The sequence below is a fragment of the Pituophis catenifer genome, unplaced genomic scaffold (assembly GCF_029215685.1).
Source record: "Pituophis catenifer annectens isolate HBS135680 unplaced genomic scaffold, rPitCat1.0.hap2 SCAF_1, whole genome shotgun sequence".
In the NCBI taxonomy this organism is placed as follows: Eukaryota; Metazoa; Chordata; class Lepidosauria; order Squamata; family Colubridae; genus Pituophis; species Pituophis catenifer.
In genome coordinates, this window is record NW_027256881.1 from 281,986,106 (window position 1) to 282,004,739 (window position 18,634).

General features: G+C 39.8%; 1 protein-coding gene across 1 annotated transcript in view; it reads right to left on the minus strand.

Moving 5' to 3' along the window:
* Positions 1–277: 277 nt before the first annotated feature.
* MIDEAS (mitotic deacetylase associated SANT domain protein) overlaps positions 278–18,634 on the minus strand; it is a 31,214-nt gene continuing 12,857 nt past the window's right edge. Inside the window, exons 6-12 of the mRNA XM_070931281.1 lie at positions 17,816–17,919; positions 13,850–13,925; positions 11,246–11,334; positions 8,831–8,980; positions 7,875–8,072; positions 5,141–5,358; positions 278–702 (exon numbers count right to left, since the gene is read on the minus strand). Coding sequence (XP_070787382.1) covers positions 477–702; positions 5,141–5,358; positions 7,875–8,072; positions 8,831–8,980; positions 11,246–11,334; positions 13,850–13,925; positions 17,816–17,919 — 1,061 coding nt within the window. The 3' untranslated portion in view covers positions 278–476. The remainder of the gene's footprint in view (positions 703–5,140; positions 5,359–7,874; positions 8,073–8,830; positions 8,981–11,245; positions 11,335–13,849; positions 13,926–17,815; positions 17,920–18,634) is intronic.

The following is an 18,634-nucleotide window of genomic DNA, read 5'->3' on the forward strand; positions in this document are numbered from 1 at the left end:
GGTTCTGGTTTATCTACCAACTGGAGAAACAAAAAACTCTTGTATGAAGGAGACAAAAGAAACCGTGAATAGCTCCAAGCCAGAAAGTAAACTTGGAGATGAAAGAAAAGAAGTATATGAAGAACACTATGTGGCTCCTTGAATTTACACCCAAAGTAATTCAGTTACTATCCAGAGCATTTGACAAATTTCTCTCTCAGCAGAGGGTAAGATATTTAAGGCTTTTGCCACGATTCCTGGCAAGTTCAGGAGCTGAAGGAAAACAGACTTCCATTCATTAAGTTGATACAGAAAGTTATTTATAAATAAAATAATCCATAAAATGTTTCTTTTAAAAATAGAGATTTTTGTGGTCACTATATTTTTTTTTTTTTCGTTTAAAAAAATCTACCGGTACGGTTCAAGCAAGAAGGAAAGGAAGTAGACGCAAGGCTGGAGCAGTCAGAACAGGGCTCTCAGCCTCTGGGGGTCCTGGGCTAAACATCGCCTTCTTCATCCGAACTGCTGCTGCTGCTCCCATGACTGCTCCCACTGTTGCTGCTTCCTTCCTGCTGAGCCCTACTGTGTGCTTGTGCTGCTGCTGCCGCCGCTGCCGCTGCCTCCGCCGCCTCCTTCTCCCGCAATTTCAGAGCTGCAGCCTTTTTCTCCTGCTCGGCATGGCTTTTCATGTGAGCGCTCCGACTTTTCACCTTGTAGAAGATTCTGCAGGGCACAATATCCACAGCACAGTAGTTAAATCCTGGATTTTTATATCACCTTCCACCCTCCTTTGTTTGAACACCGACTTACTAATCAAAGTCAATCTTGCAGATTGTTAAGCTAAACAGGAAATTCCTGTTATCTGCTTTTGCCTTGCATGCTTTTAAAGCAGCTAGAACAAGAGGAGGCAACTTGTAAGCCCTCTCGATGTTGCTGAACTGCAATTCCCAGCATCTCTAGGAAGCTTGGTCATGTTAGTGGAGGCTGGAAGCTGCAGCTGAGAAAAACTTGTAATGCTACAGGTTGCTTTGATCAAGATTCGAAACTTGGTTAGTAGACAAAAATCAACCAAGAAATCACATTGCACGCAGTAGCCCAAAAGCAAAGGAACAGCACTATAGTTTTAATATGATGGGCAACCCAACTTTATATCATAGTCCTGGACAGCCATTATCTATCTACTACTAAAACTCTCATTCCAGTAACATTTAATTGGGTGAAACAGTTTATCATAGGGCAATCATTTCTCAAGCAAGATACCTCAAATGGGCTAACTTACAGAGTACACCTAAAATGCAGGACCCATGACTTCCAATGGAATTGTAATTTTAAAAAACATGTTACGACACAAGCATTATCACAAAGCAGTCTATGACACGACATGAAATGTCCTAAAACATTTCCTGTGCTGATGTTTGACTGTATGGGTCAAAGCAGTCAGCAGTGAGAGAGGCAAGTAACCCGGCCCGCGCCCAGGCTGCAAGAGGCTGGCGCGGCCGTAGAAATTCCAAAAAAGGCAGCCAGAATTCACAAACGTCCCTACTCTACAGCTGAGCAGCAGGGATCAAAGGAAAGCTGCGGCAAGGCTCGTGAAGGCTGGCGCGGCTCCAGCGGCTTCGATGCAGGCTCCTGATACTTCCGAGCCTAGCCGCAGTTACTGGGGCGACGCCAAGCCAGGCAGCACCCCAAAATTAAGTCCAGCACCTGTGGGGATTGGGGAGGGTGGGAGGTGCCGAAAAGGGCCACCCCCCCAGCTCAAATCTGTATCCATGGAGAGCCCTCCCAAGCTGCAAACAAGACAAGTAAAAGGAAAGAGGAAAAAAAATTATTTTTAAACCTAAGGAAAGAAGAAAAAAATAAAAAATAGCTATCCAGGGAATTAAGTTCCAAGCTCAGCTCTAAAGCTCTGGAGCTAAAAAAATTGAGTCCATAGCTGAAGCCGAGTTGAAAAAAACTGAGGAATGTCACCAGGGAGGCGGAACCTCAGAAGTTTCAACTCAGTCCATAGAGCTAGAGCCTAGAACAGTGATGGCTAATCTTTTTGCCATCGTGTGCCAGGAGAGGGGGGGGGCGGGGGAGGGTCGCGCGCACATGTGCCCATGCACATGCACACGCAACCCCACCCACCCAAACCCACTCCTGGCACATGATGGCCTGGTAGGTCCTTTTTTCTTTCTTACCTGGTTCCAGATCCTCTCTATGCATCTGGGAAGGGAGAAAACAGCCTTTTCCACTCCCTTGGAGGCCCTACGGAGGCTGAAAGGGCCCATTTCCCAACTCTCAGTGGGACAGGAAGTGACATTTTTTGCTGACCCCAGCCTCCAGAACCTCTCTAGGAGTATCTAGAAGCCTCTCTAGGAGTCTCTAGGAGCCTCTCTAGTAGTCTCTGGAGGCTGGGGACAGGAAAAAACGTCACTTCCTGTCCCACCGGGAGTCGGGAAATGGGCCCTTTCAGCCTCCGTAGGGCCTCCAAGCGAGTGGGAAAGGCTGTTTTCGCCCTTCCCAGATGCATAGAAAGGATCTGGAGCCAGGTAAGAAAGAAAAACGGGCCTTCCCCACCCCCCTCCAGGCCCTTCAGAGGCAGGAAACAGCCTGTTTCCCTACTTCTGGTGGGCCCAGAAGGCCTGAAAATCAGCTGGCCAGTGCTCTCATGTGCCCCAGAGCTGAGCTGGCGTGCCCACTAATATGGCTCCGTGTGCCACCTGTGGCACGCGTGCCATAGGTTCGCCATCACGGGCCTAGAATAACCCAGCCTGGCATCTCCCATTTCCACACTATGGAGAATATACAGTTCTCAACATGGGCTTCTTTCAAAGCAGAGACATCTCTGAGCATATTTCAACTTTCCCAGTGAAGGCAGTATCATTAGAAACTCTGCCATTGTTGAAGGCATTAAGGAATCTGGTAAGGAAATATCTCTGAAATTTCCCAACGGGTTACAAATTGTCTGGATATAAATTATCATACTAGGCTTGGCCAAAATACATGAACACACCCTAAGTCATTCCTGATCTCAACCAACATGTATTTACCTTCCTGTTTTCTCAACTGAGATGCAAATAATTTTGGGTACCTGGTTCCGCTGTATGATATCATCCATAACTGGCTAACTTTTAACTTTTAAAGTGTGAAGGAATGATTATATTAGAAGAAGGAATGTTTTACATTTCTCTACCTAAAATGGATGCATAGGGATTGGCTTATTTTTTTTTTTTTTTTACCCTAGCACTCTAGATATATTGGCATTGCAACTCTCAAAATTCCCAGCTAGTTTGACCAAACTAGCTGGGAATTTGGTTCATTTAGTTGCCACAGATCTGGAAGGTGCTAAATTAAGAAAGTTTGAAGGGATTATCTTGGACCTTACAGAATCAACCAAAGTCAAGACCTGGAATTTCTACGGTTGATTCTTTTAAGCAGTGCAGAGTGGAATCCACCCAAGTGCAATCCATGTTGTACTTTTGAGATGCTACCTGTGGCTAGTTTTTCTTTATTTATTTCCCATTCCAATTCAAAATGACTCTTGGCACTTTATATGATATGAAGAACTTTGAAAGATCCATCCTGGTATTTAAAAATGGAAATAAAAACAATAATAAAAAACAAAGAGATCCAAATAAAGGAAAATGTGAAAAAATGGCTAACACTGACTAGAATGCACTCTGAAATAATAAAATATGATTTAAAACTTCTATTAGGCAGTATTGGCTGGACCTCAGATTCTATGGAGGAGACTACCAAAATTCTCTATTGTCATTTTTCTGCATAGAACATGAACCCAACATCTGATTTGGACAGACATAAGCCTTAAATTTGGGTTTTGTATTAATTCTGAGGCATCACCTAGTACTTTTCATGCCAAGAGCAGCTACTGATGAAAAAATTTCTGCTAACAAATTGACACAAATGAAGTGCACACAAGTCCTGTACATTTGAAGAGACTAATTGCAATGATCATTCTATATGAAAAAGCTTCTTGCAATCACAACTTTTGAAAATCTTTGAAGTTCTTTATAGATCCAATTGCATCATTTGCATCTGGTTATTTGGTACCCAAGCATTTCACATGTGCTTCCTTTCATTTGCTGATAGTCTTTTAGATTTTGCATGATTATTATGATTTCCATAAAAGCCTTTTGTGAGATATTTTATACAAGACTTTTGAATATCCAAGTATTAGATTACCAGGTAACCTCTACCTACATGCAGGTTGGAACAAGTGAGTGATCTTTTTACCTACATTTCTACTGACAGGAAAAACCCTATAAAGCCCATATTTTTTGCTTGCAAGTTTATAATCCATGAGGATCATATATATTTTCCTAGCACAAATTAGAAATTGGATGTTTCATTCATTTCATCATTTAAATGCTTGATAAGGTTCATAAGTCACTGGGTTTATGCAGTCTAGACAAGAAGTTAACTTTCCAGTCTAATGATGCTTCCAGTCATCAAACATATTCTTCTTTAGTCTAGCTCCAGTTAACTGAGAGAGACATACAAATTGAAACAGATATGTGCAAGCTCAAGGCCAGCTGATGTTTAATCTTGCTCAGTCTTGAACTGGTGCCTGCTATTGTACAGTAAAAAAAGAATAATAATTATCTAGGAGGCTGTTGAAATATTCCCTCAAGACATCCCTAGAGCATCTCTACATCATTCTGTTCATATGTGAAAGCCATCCGAAGTAGAAGATAGCATTTTTGCAGGGGTATTGCACAGAAATTACATAAGATCCTAACAATTTATAACAGAAAAAATGTAATTGTGTGAGCAATTCAAAAAAAGCAAAACCCTTTTACCTCACGCACATCCAGATTAGGCAACTTGGTGGCTTCTAAATACTGTGGACTTTAATTCTCATCAGTCCCAGTCAGCAAGGAAACATATAATTTTTATTCCAAAATGCCTGCAGCATAGCAGTTACCTTAAGACCAATGGTTCTCAACTTTAGCAACTTTAAAATGTGTGGATTTCAATTCCAGAAATCCCCAGCCAGCATGTTGGAGCTGAAGTCCACAGATCTTAAAAGTTGCAAATATTGAGGAATACTATTTTAGACTTAGGTTAGCAAATATTTTTCAATTCCATATTCATTTTTCCTGTTGAACAGAAGAAAGTATGTCAGGAAATTTTCATCTCCAAATCTTCCCAAGTTTACCTGCCACATTTTTTACATGGAAATTCCTCCTCTTGATTCTGGGTTTTGTTGGCAGTTTCTTGTTTGGGTTTCGGTTTTCTCCTTCTCTTTTGCACTGGTGGCGAAGTCTTCCGATATTTAATGGGTGTCTCCTTCGTCCTTCTTGATGTTCTGCCTCTGACCTCTGTTCTTCCTGGGGCACCAGATTCCAGATGTTTTTCCATATGAAGATTACCAGCCTACAGAATAAGACACCATTATTGCAAGATGTAGCTAGAAGTATTCCTATGGAATAGATTTATTCATTTATTTCATTTATATCCCACCTTTATTATTATTTTTTTAAATAAATCAAGGTGCCAAACATACCTAACAACTTTTGAGCAGGGCGCTGGACTAAAAGTTTTCCAAGGTCCCTTCCAGCTCTATTCTATTCTTATGAGCTTCCTTTTCCTCCTATTTTTCCCACAACAACTCTGTGAGGTGAGTTGGATTGAGAGAGAGTAACTGGCCCAAAGTCACCCAGCTGGTTTAACAAAACTTAACAATGGTCAGAAAAATTTGGGGTGATTAAAGCATTGATATAATTATATTATTTTAAGAAGCTAAACCTCAGCTTTCATGCGTTCAACACATTACAACAGGAGTGCTTTTTAATCATGTCTTAAATAAGCTCTGAATATTTTGAGTTCCTCTTGGAGTTTTTCTTCAGGGCTGTTAAAACATTAAACAATGGTTTTGGGTTGTTTTTGTTTTTGCAAAACCTGTAAGAAACATACTATAGCAGCATACTGGAGGCCGTGCGGGTCTGGATGGGGAGAAATAGGCTCAGACTCAACCCTTCCAAGACCGAGTGGCTGTGGCTTCCGGCTCCCGATATAGTCAGCTGGTGCCATCGCTGACTATTGGGGTGAATCTTTACCCCCCCCACCCAGAGAGGGCTCGCAATCTGGGTGTCCTCCTGGATGCACGGCTGTCTTTAGAAGAACATATGACGGCCGTGGCCAGGGGGGCTTTCTATCAGGTTCGCCTGATCCGCCAGTTGTGGCCCTTTTTGGACCGGGACGCCTTACGGACGGTCACTCACGCCCTTGTCACCTCCCGGCTGGACTACTGTAATGTTCTCTACATCAGGCTCCCCTTGAAGACCACTCGGAAGTTCCAGCTGGTCCAGAATGCGGCCGCGCGGGTGGTTATGGGCGCGACTCGTTGCACCCATGTGACACCTCCCCTGCGCGAGCTGCACTGGCTCCCAGTGGTCTTCCGGGTGCGATTCAAGGTGTTGGTTACCACCTTTAAAGCGCTCCATGGCTCAGGACCTGGATACCTTCGAGACCGACTTCTGCCACCAGTAGCCTCCCACCGGCCAATTTGCTCCCACAGAGAGGGACTCCTCAGAGTGCCATCGGCCAAGTTATGCCGGCTGGTGACACCCAGGGGAAGGGCCTTCTCTGTGGGAGCTCCTGCCCTGTGGAATGAACTGCCCCCGGAAATTCGCAAGATCTCCGACCTCTGTGTGTTTCGCTGTGCCTTTAAGACCCTGCTGTTCCGCCAGGCAGGGCTATCTATGTAAATGATTTTTAAATTGGTGTTTTAAATTTTGGGTTTTAAATTCTGGCCAAAATTGTTTAATACTTTTAACTATTTTAAAACTGTTGTTGTATTTTGTGTTTTTAATTGGCTGTACACCGCCCCGAGTCCTTTGGGAGGGGGGCGATATATAAATTAAATTATAAATAAATAAATAAATAAATAAATAAATAAATAAATAAATAAAAATACTAATTCCCCACAGTCTATTTTAAGTACAAATTATGAAAGCACTATTGACCTATGAAGTAAACAAGGAGTCTACTGTCTCTTGTATACACATCACATTATATTAAAAGAAACATTTCAAAGCCGAACGTTTCTGCTTACAAGCTCCCTTGAGAAAAGGTATGCAAAAGTAAAATGAATATTACACAGAGTATTATTAAGACAGCAAAATAAATGTTTTGAAAGTTTTCAAATACACGACTGCAAATCCAAGTTCAGTACACTTCGAAAAATCCATAAAAAGATCCAAACTGTGTTTTAAGATTATTGGGTGGGATGGTTGTGTTGCAACTACTTTGCTGATTAAAAATATTACACAGGTAGTACTCTCCTTACAATGGCAAGTGAAGCTGGAAACTCTTTTATCATTAAGTGACACCGTCATAAACTACAATGTCATGTGACTGTACTATGTAGCAGCAGCACTTTCAGTAGTTTTCAGGTAGCCGTTGTTAGCAAGGACCATGCAAGTCATTAAGTGAGGACCTCATGTGATCACAATTTCCGACATCCTGCCAGCTTCCCCACTGATTTTGCTTGTGGGAAGCCAGCCAAGGAACATTAAAAATTGTGATTAAGTGACCACAGCTTGCTACAATATTGTAATCACAAGCCAGAAGCTGAGAGTCCAAATCTCAATCCCATGACTAAGGGCATCTGTCCTAAGTCTGCCTCATTCAGCACCATCATAACTTTGAACAGTCATTGAACAAAGGGTTGTAACCAGAGGACTACTACCTGTATCTACACTTCTGTCATCTTTCTTGACTGAAAACATCAGGCAGCTGCCAAACAATTATTCATACCATGAATAATTTATGTCACTAGTGATGTTAACTAAGGACAAAAATTACATTGATTCTGCTACAACTGGTCAGATGTTTTATAAGAAATGCTCCAGGCAGAAATTGTTGACTGTGGTTCATTCAACACTTACTTGTTCCTCAACATCTCGAAGAGGAGTCGATTTGGAAGGTGTGAAATTGCTGCTTTTGCCATACAACTCATCCCCTTCTACAGCTTCCTCTTTAATTGGCATGATGTCCTCAACTTCTTCAAGATCTTCATCTTCTGTGTTTTCATAGTCTTCATTGTATGTTCTGGGAGGAAGAGTACGTGTAAGCCTGTGGGAACTCTTTAGAAGAGTACAAAAAGGAATGCAGGTTAAAAACAATCACTTCAGCACAGATTAGGAATATATATGAATCCAATAGGGCTCATTCTGCAATGGTAGGTGGGAATGAGCTTGGGAGGCGGGGCAAAGAAATGCAGCCTAAGGCAGTAGCCCCCAATCTTTTGGGCACCAGGGACCGGTTCCGTGGAGAGAGGTTTTTCTGTGGACCAGAGGGGGCATGGTTTCATGTGCTGCCTGCATCTCGCGAATGGCCCTTTGCTTGTTTGCACAGACCAGTTTCTGGCATGCCACAGCCTGGTGCTAGTCCACGGACCGGGGGTTGGGGACCCCTGGCCTAAGGAACGGTCAGCTAAGAGAGAGCAGAGAGTAAAGCTTACAACTGCATAACAAGTGGAGCAAGAGACCCAGAAGGGGTCCATGTTCTTCAGCTGTAAAAGTTGAAGAACTGTAGTTTCAGACTTGAAAATTCTGTTAATGTAGCTTGACAATAAAATAGTTAGCTTATTTGATCATGTTTCCTGTGTGGTCTACCCAGTAAAGCTGACGCACATTCATCAATATTGTAATAGCTCCTGCCAATGAGATTAAGGTAGAACTCTGCAATTTTCCCATTTTCTCTGGGAATTTCTTTCTACTGTATACATGCGTAGTAATTCACAGCGACAGAAAATGCCCGTTTCAAGTTCCATGCCTTTGCCTGCAATCTATGAGGTCTAGCATAATTTTTAGCATCGAAGCTCCTGCTTGGTATCTGTTACCTTTATATCTACTTCAGCTTCATCTTTAACAGCTCTTTCAGTGGTAGCGTCAACATCCCCAAAGATGAGAGTCCCATTCCGGCCTATTTTGACTTGTTTTTTGTAAGTATAGTAGAATTCCACACACTGAGCTACAGTCTTGGTTTTTATCTGCAATATTGTGGGATAGAGAAACAAAGGAAGATACAAGGAAAGGAATCAGAGAATTCCAAATAATCACAAGGTTTGGTGCTAATAATTTTTTTTTACTGAAAGTATCTCAGAAAAAAAGGGGCATTGGCAGAAATAGAATCTAAACTTGACTATAAAAAACAGCTTGAAACGAAACTAGAAAACTGGAAATCCAAAGTGTTCCATCAAAATTTCTGACAACAGAAACTGTTGGAAAATCAGATCTCAGCAGAATAGGGCAGCAGTTTAAGAATACAGTTAGTCCTCTACTTACAACAGTTCATTTAGTGACCATTAGAAGTTACAACATCACTGAAAAAAGTGGCTTATGATCATTTTTCCCACTTACAACCATAACATAATCCCCATGGACATGTGACCAAAATCCAGATGCTTGGCAACTGACTCATATTTATGACGGTTGCCATGCCCTGTTGTCACATGATCCCTTTTTGCGACCTTCTGACAAGCAATGTCAATGGGGAAGCCAAATTCACTTAACAATCGTATTATTACTTTAACAAGTGCAGTGATTCACTTAACAACTGTGGCAAGAAAGGTCATAAAATGGGGCAAAACACACTTAACAAATGTCTCACTTAGTAACAGAAATTTTGGGCTCAATTGTGGTTCTAAGTCAAGGACTACCTATAGTATATTAAAGAGGAAATACAAGAAATGTGTTTTACGGTCTAAAACCCAGCATTATACACAAATGTCATCAAAATAAAAACAGAAAAGACCAGTTTGGATTGTTCAGAGATAAAACAGGTGATCATTCATTTGATTCTGCAATGGGATGCATGGACTGAGATCACAAACACCCATAAACTGTACACTGTATTGTGATGGTTGAAAAATTTTCGGTTGATCTGTCCTGGGATAGTCCCGAGTATAACTTAAAACCATTACAGGACCAAATGGAAGTTATTAGCCAATACAGAAATACTTTCTTTCTTTTATACCTTAAATTTCAAATAATTTATTTTCTTAATAATAAACCTATTATTCTATACTGTATTACTTCATATGCATTCCTTTCTGAATTTCTCTGTTGCAAGAGGGTATCTCGTGTATAAATTAGATGCTAATCTTATGACTCCAAGTCCTTAAGTAGGCTGGAATCCTATAGGAGAAAACCAGCCAACATGATTACAGGAATTGGAATAATAATCTACTCTATTAGAATATTACTGAGTTGTTTACCAATCAAACAGGTCAAATTTCAACACAAAAAGCAATTATATTACACACACTGGGTAAATTCATGAGCTTCAAAGCCCCTGGCTGCTATCCAGACCCATTGTCCTGAAGGTTGACACATGTGCAACAAATCTGAGACTAAATACTGTGGAAATTGATCTCTGGGTTTCAAAGGCCACTTGTCTGATGAAAACTGAGGAATCATGGAGTTGCTACATATGAAATAAGAGAGATTCAATTTTGTGTGAACTGCAGTGGGGGTTTTCAGACTGTGGCGGCAGCTGAATGCTTTGCTGGGCTTTGATTATGAAAACTTAAATTCTAAATAAAGAAATCTGATGCAACCACTGAAGCAATGATAGTTGTTCATCCCTTGTTTTGCAATATATTAGGCAGATAATTTGAGGGCACCCGTGAAATGCTTCTGGTTGCACATAGATTTTACATATGGCTTTTCATAGTTTGGCTCAAAAAGGAACTAATTTTTTTGGCGATGCTTAAAGAGTTCCTTCACTCCTTCTTTCACATGAAATAGCGTATAAATCAAGATATTCTTCAACTAACTATCCTGCTGCTTCATTCTGAGGAAGAAACAATCCTTAACTGTTTTAGAACAAGTCTGCTGGCTTGTTCCTCTTCCTTCCTCTTGTGAAAGGACAAAGAGATTATGTTGGGACTCCAATCATTGAAATTATCAGCACTTCAGCATCACTGCCCCAAGTAGTATTTTAATACTTAATCTTTAATATTACCTTTATTCTGGACTCCAGTATTTTAACACTGGACTCCAGAATATAGATAATATTAAAGATTAGGTGCAATGGCCACACCATTGGATTTCCATACACACAGCAGAAGGCTCCAGCGTTTGGTCCCATTCACTTCCCAAAATTGCACTGGAAGGTCTCCCAAGCAAGCTTTAAGCAGTGTCTCTTTTTCCTAGTGACTGGTCAAAACCCTGCAAAATTAATCAGCCGAGACATGTCTATGTATCCCGGTCAATTTTTTGGCCATAAGTTAGGGACCTGAGAAAAGACTCACAAGTTTCTGGACAAGGAAGAAGTCTTTCTTATAGATAGCAATTCCCTTATTGAAGTGTTTCTTCTCAGCCACACTCCAGCTGTCTGACCCTGGAAAAAGAAAAAAGTGGAACGTAAATTCCATTCCATTCCTTATTTTCCAACACAAGTTTTTTCTTGTCAAGACAGATCTTACATGAACATTTCAGCTATCCTGCTTCAATTAATTTAAAGATATTATTCTTGGATTAAATCAGAAGCCTTGCCAGATGGTTTTTCTTAAAAAATTAAGCCTTTTCGCTGGAATCTGATAATTAATTTTAAATGAAAATTAAAAAATTATATTCCTGAATATCCAAAATGCTGAAGTCTTATTCACAAATTGACAACATATAAAAAACACAGAGAAAATAGATTTTATAGACCTAAGGTAGTCCAAAACATTTTGAGGGGTCGAGTTTTACAAATGAGGAAGTAAAAAAAAATAATATCCCAGAAAGAAGTCATAACAAACCACTTTGGCATTCTGCTAGCAACACCACCATGCAGGGTGGATAAAAATCAATGATTTTTTTTAAAAAAATCAAAAAATCAGATTTTTTTTTATTTAAATCAGACTTTTTTTGATTTTTATCGAATTTATTTTAATAAAAAACTTTTGGGGTAAAAATCTATCGTAAGGTAGTTTTCTACTTAAGATACATAAATAATTTAGTTTATTCAGCATGAAATGGAGCTTCGTTATGTAGCATGAGGCTGTATATTCTGCAACACTGGGACTATCGGAGAGATGACAGTTGCTCTTTAAAAATTATGATTTAAATTGAGTTGATTTAAATCAAGCCTTTTTACTAGTGATTTAAATCATGATTTAAATTGTGATTTAAATCAACTCGATTTAAATCAAATCCATCCTGCCACCATGTTACATAGATTTGTCCGAATGGCAAGATAATTCAAGGGAAACTTTAGTTTGTTTTTCAACGTAATGAAAGGAGCCAAGAAAAAACAAATTTGGAATGAAATGGAGGGATGTAAGTACTTCTCTTCACAATCATAACCTACTTTGAATCAAGTTTTGATTCAACTTTGAATCAAGGCAGGTATCTGCTTAGGGAAATGGGTTCTTAGGCGATCTGGTTTTACCACTGAAGTTGTACTACACGGACAAAAGACTCTGAAAGACTCTCAAAAGACTCTGTGGTTGGACAGCATCATTCTACATTCTATAGGGTCACACATGCCGCTGAGCATTTTCCTGCCCTGCCAAAAATTTAGTGACCTCAGATCAGTGCTAAGTAAAGAGTTCACAAGGACTGTGCACATCTCCCAACTATCTTCTTATGTAACATCAGAGCAGATTAGCCAGTGCTATCATGAGAGATGAGACAAGGAGGTTAGTATTTGGGGTAAATTCCAACACTGTATAATGGCATGCTCCTATATTTGTCACAATGCAAGTCTGTGCCAGTCATCATCTCTAATCTGTTGGCATTTAAATTAACTGTAGATAGTCACATGTTATGGGTTCTGCCCAGTATGTAACTGATATAAATAATAAAATATTGTGCAGTAAGCAAAACTGGAAGTTTTTCAAATATTATTTCTATGAACTAAGAGAGGTTTAGATTTGTTTCTGTCAAATATTACAACCTGTGAACTGATACACACATAATGTACATTCAGGTTAGTTGTTCTAGGAGCAATCTACAGGAACACAATACATTTTCTTCCCATGCTCTCACTTCACCTGTCACAGAAAAAGTGAACACAGCCTTTGCTCTTATTTAAATGAATTAAGATTTTACAGAGATCAGAAGGATTGCTGATAAAGGATTTGCTTATCCTCAAAAGTACTCAAAGACACCCACAGGTTGCCAAATTTTCAGACTGTTGAACTAATTTCCGGTACTGCTAGTCTCTTTCCAGAAAGATCCTGGCTACTGATAAACCTGGTAATCCTTTCTGTTGTATCAGATAAAGTGAGAAGTATACATATCACAGGGTAACCTCAAAATTTATTTGCTTTTCAGAGAACTGTTCAAAACCACAAAATTTGTGTGCATTTTTTTCTTTAGCAGGGATAAAACCATCAGTAGGAATGGGTTTTTTCCCCCTGTGTGGTAAAACAGCCTGAGATTAAGGAAACAGCCAATGCCACTAAATCTAATATTCTAAATCTTGCTATCCTCTAGAACTGTTGGCTTACAAGTTCCAGAATTCCTAATTAGACTACTAATTCTGGGAGTTGTAGTCCAATCTACTTCAGAGGCAACAGGTTAGGGACAACTGTTATGCACAAATTTATTTCAATTATACTTAAGGTTCTTTAAACATAAAATTGCCATTTATTAATAGCCTGATTCGTCTTTTTCCCCCAATTCCCTATGCATGCACTCATGCACACTGGACCACAAAATGTTTTTTCAACTTTATTTCTAAGAGTAAACTGTGTTAAAGCCAGCCATAGCTTAAATTGGAGAATAGCAGTATCCTAAAATGAAGAAATTATCTCCTGCATGTAAAAATGTTCCTCCAATTTATCAGGGTGGTGATTCTAAAAGTTCCTTGTGCTTAAAATTGGGAAGGAGAAAAGGAACTACAGTTATTATTTATTGCAACATACCAGTGTAGTGGTAATCTACCAGCGGGTGGCTCAGAGGATGCACCGATTTCTTCAGCAGCATTTTGGTCAAAGCAGCCTGAAGGGAAAACAAAACCAGTTTCAGCTCAAATAATAAAACCTGAACAAGGTCATTATTTGCTAAACATCTTTGATCATTGCTGCTTAATTGCTGTGTATATTTAGGGTTTAGGGCCCACTTGATTAGTAAGATTCAGAGTGAATACCGTTGGCTAATTTATCCTTGCAACTAGCCTTTGAAATAAGGCTTTAAGTGACACAGCCCCAGCCTGTTTAACAGGAACGAGGAATCATAGCACATTAAAGGCTAACAAACCCATCAGGGCTGTATTGGGCCAAAGTTCACGAAGATGCTGCTTTACAAACTTGCATAAGCCACTGAAAGCCTTTGGGCCATGAATGGTTCTCATTCAAATTTTTATTCATAATCCTCCCAGATACAAACCATCAAGACATTTGGGCAATATATCATGGTTTATTGGGAGAGGAACAGACTAAGCCTCCTGGGCTTAGCTGTTTCCCTTCTTTTCTTTGTCAGAGTTTCTTCCAAAAATCAAATCCAGAAGCACACACAGATAAACTGGTTCAGCAGGATTCATTAACTTCTTTATATACAAGAATACATATACAATACCAATATAGATTCTTCTTACAAGCAAAACACAAGGCAGGAGAGAACAGTTAATTTCATTTCAGCAGAGCAGACAAGCATGCACAGAGTGCTTTCAGTTTCAATTTCTCAGCACAGACTCAGAAGCTGCAGACTAAGACACGCCCTGGCTCCAGTCTGTCTCAGCTCCCAATTGGCTGACTTAGTTGCTATGCCTAGTCATTGGCTGACCTTGTTACCATGCCTATATTCCAGTTCATGAATATATACTCTTGACTCTTCTACTGCTATTGCAATCCATTGTGGATTTATAGATAGTTCTCAACTTACAACCACTCATTCAGCAACTATTCAAAGTTATGACAGAACTGGAAAAAAATGTCTCTTGATCAGTCATCACACTTATGACCATCGCAGCAACCCGATGATCACGCAATCAAAATGTGGGTGCTTGGCAACCAGCTCATATTTACAATGGTTGTAGCATCCTAAAGTCATGTGATCACGATCTGCGACCTTCCCAGTCATTTTCTGACAAGCAAAATCAACAGGGGAAGCCAGATTCAATCAACAAGAGCCAGGGGAAGCCAGATTCAATCAAGAGCCTTGGTGGTGCAGCAGACTAAAGCACTGTTAATAATACCAGCTGCCTGCAATTATTGCATGTTCAAATCTCACCAGGCTCAAGGTTGACTCAGCCTTCCATCCTTTCGAGGTAGGTAAAATGAGGACCTGGTTTGTGGGTGCAATAAGCTGACTTTGTATAAAAAAGAACACCGCTTGTGGGGCCCCCGAAAGCCCTATTAAGCAGGTATATACAAAAGTATGAAGGCTATTGCTTAACGCATTGTAAACTGCCCTGAGTCTCCGGAAAAGGGCGGCATATAAATCGAACTAATAAATCGAAATCGAACCAATAAATAAACAACTACGTATGTGAGTCACTTAACAACTGAAGGGATTTGCTTAACAACTGTGGCAAAAAAGATAGCAAAATTGGGTATGACTCACTTAACAATCATCTTGTTAGCAATAGAAATTCTGGTCTCAATTGTGGTCATAAGTCAAGGACCACCTGTACTAAATTTAACATTTATGCTTTTTTGAAACAGGTTTAAATCATGTTTTTTAAAAAACTAATCTATTAATCCTGCGAGAATGAAAATTACCCATGATAAAACTGCTCGAGTCAGTTAGAATAATGGGCTCAATTGTACTCAAGAACTGAATGATTTTACAGGTAGTTTTTGGGTTACAATGGAACCAGAAGTGCCATTGCTAAGTGACGTAGACAAAAAGTGCAACATCACAACAATTCATTGTTTAGTGACCAGCAGTTCTGGTGGTCCCAGTTGTTCATGTTCCATGAAGATCATACAGTCATACAGTCATGTGAGGATTTCATGTGCCCGCCGCTTCCAATTTCCTTGATTTTGCATGTGAGAAGCTGTCAAAAATTGGGATCACATGATGTTATAATCACAATGTTATAATTGTGAACCAGACATCAAGCAGTTCGGTTGTAATCAAACAACCATGGGGGTGCTGCGACAACCGCAACTACGAGGATCTGTGCCCCTCATTCAGCACAATTACAAGACTGCTGAATAAGACTGAACAGCTTACAAGACTGAACAGCTGCTGAATAAATAGTCATTACCACCTGTAATCTCCTTGGTAACTTTTGGGGTGAAGTAATGATTGCTAAATATAATGATGTCCCAAGAAAACTGTGCCTTACATTGTCATCCAAATGCATTCCTATAAGTCTTATGTACAGGATTTCATTTGCTCCCTTTTGTTCCTCTTGAGGTTTAGCTTAATCCTGTATATAAAAAATAATTAAATATCTATTCCTAAACTATGTACCTCATTTGATAATGATGCCTGCTAACTTATGCCTAACAATAACAATTAAAAAAAGAAAACCAAGAACTCTGAAGAGGTCTTAAATCATCATTCTTTGCAGAATCAGTTAACGCCCATGTTTAATCATGCCCAAGTAAACAGTATTTCACAGCAAGAACATAAATAAATGCCAAAATTATTCTAGGCCTTCCAGGAAATCAACAGAGTCAAGCACAATGTAGCCACATATTTCCGACATCTGTTTTTCTCTCTGAGAATATTATCAAAAGCTACATATGCTACCTTAATTTTTTCTAGTTAAATAGTTGTATTACACAGATGGAATTTATAATTCAGTTTCTCCAAGGTGACACCAATCCCATGCTAGTATTAGACAGTCAGTCCTTAGAAGCTAACAGATAACCTGAATTTTGCCTATGCTGACCAACTGCAGCTCCTCAGGGTTTCAAATGAAAGGCTTTCCAGTCCTATAATGGAGGTAGTAGTAGTGAATGGGGGACATTCTGAATGTAAGGATCTGCTCTAGCATGGGATGGGTAAGACAGCTAAGCCATAATGTCATGTATCCAGTTCTGCTTATTCTATGAATCCAGTCACTGCAGTTAGTAAAACATAGTTAGTAACTATGAATCCAGTCACTGCAGTTAGTTTATAGCATATAGCAATAGCACTTAGACTTATATACTGTTTCACAGTGCTTTACAGCCCTCTCTAAGCAGTTTATAGAGTCAGCATACTGCCCCCAACAATCTGGGCCTTCATTTTACCCACTTCAGAAGGATGGAAGGTGGAGTCAACCTTGAATCTGGTGAGATTTGAATTGCCAAATTGCAGGCAGCCAGCAGGCAGCAGAAGTAGCCTGCAGTACTGCACTCTAACCACTGCACCACCATGGCTCTTTATGGCTTCGCATGTTGAATAAACCCAACTAATTATCATTTATTCAAAGAAAGTGTCAAGCAAAGTGTAGCTTTGGTAATACTCCCTGCAGTATTAACTTACAGCAACTTTCTCCAACCTGTTACATGTGCTGGCTAGGAATACTAGAGGGCGCCAGGTTGGGAAGGCTGACCTACCAATAGTAAATGTCTATGGAGCTGAAGTCTTCAAACTGAAGAAGTTGGATGAGAAGTGAAATGTCTTCAAGGAGAAACAAAGTCCAGTTGTCTTTTGAAAAAGCACCTTAGGGACTACCAATAGCAAGTTTATGATGGGCTACAGGCAAATGCATCATGAGCAACAGAAGGAAAATGGAAGATACCAAGAAGAGCTGCCAACAGCTCTTGATTTGACCCAAATATAGGTAAAATATAGAACACATTATCATGAATGTATTAACAACAGAGTAGTAAAACCGTTTGCAAAGCCATTAGCTAGCCTATATAATACTGTTAAGTCCTTGCTAGACATCAGAATTTTATATTTATCAGCAAACTTTCCAGTCCAATCAGAGGTTACTGGAGTCTTACCACGATGTCTCCTTTTGCTTCATGTAAGCAGTGAAATGCCAGCTCTTGATTGGTACCACCTCCAGGAAATATGCTTGAACATGCCGCTGTTATCAGGTTGTCCACTGTTATATTTAAAAGAAAGTTCCACAGTGTTATGAAATAGATAGATGGAATAAACAACCAGCAAATATATGTACAATTTGGCTGATAACACAGGCAAGCTTCCCATCATTTTGTGATGAATGGTTCCCCCAATCCTTAACTGGGAACCTATTGTCTTCACAGTGTGATTGCATCTTAGTTTCTACATCACTTCTGACCACTGGCCATGCTGGCTTGGGTTGATGGATACCAACATTCCATAGAGGACCAAAATGGTCAATTTCCACCTTCATGTTTCCCAGTAACAGGGATTAATCTCGATGTCCTGTTTTTTGCTATGATATTGTCATATTCATCCCATTCCATTCAGGGGCAGAAGAATACTTCCATTTTATGAGAAAAGTATGCCTGCAGGTCATTTTCATCCCTTACTGGATAAGCAGTGGAAATAAAGGAGAAAATATCCAATTAGCTTTGATTTTGCTTTAGAATGTTGGGATCCAGAAGATAAGTACTATTTCTAAAATTTGCGATGATGTGAATTATGGGACAGCCAAATTATGTGATGATGTGAATTATGGGACAGCCAAAGAGAAGGTCCAAAAATACAAAGCATGGCCTTTTTTGAGGCAAGCCCCTCTTTAAGCAAGCCAATCACATCACATTAAATTTAGTACAAATGTCATCTTTATGGCCCAATAGCTTTTCCATAGCTTAACTTAGCTAGTTTACTTG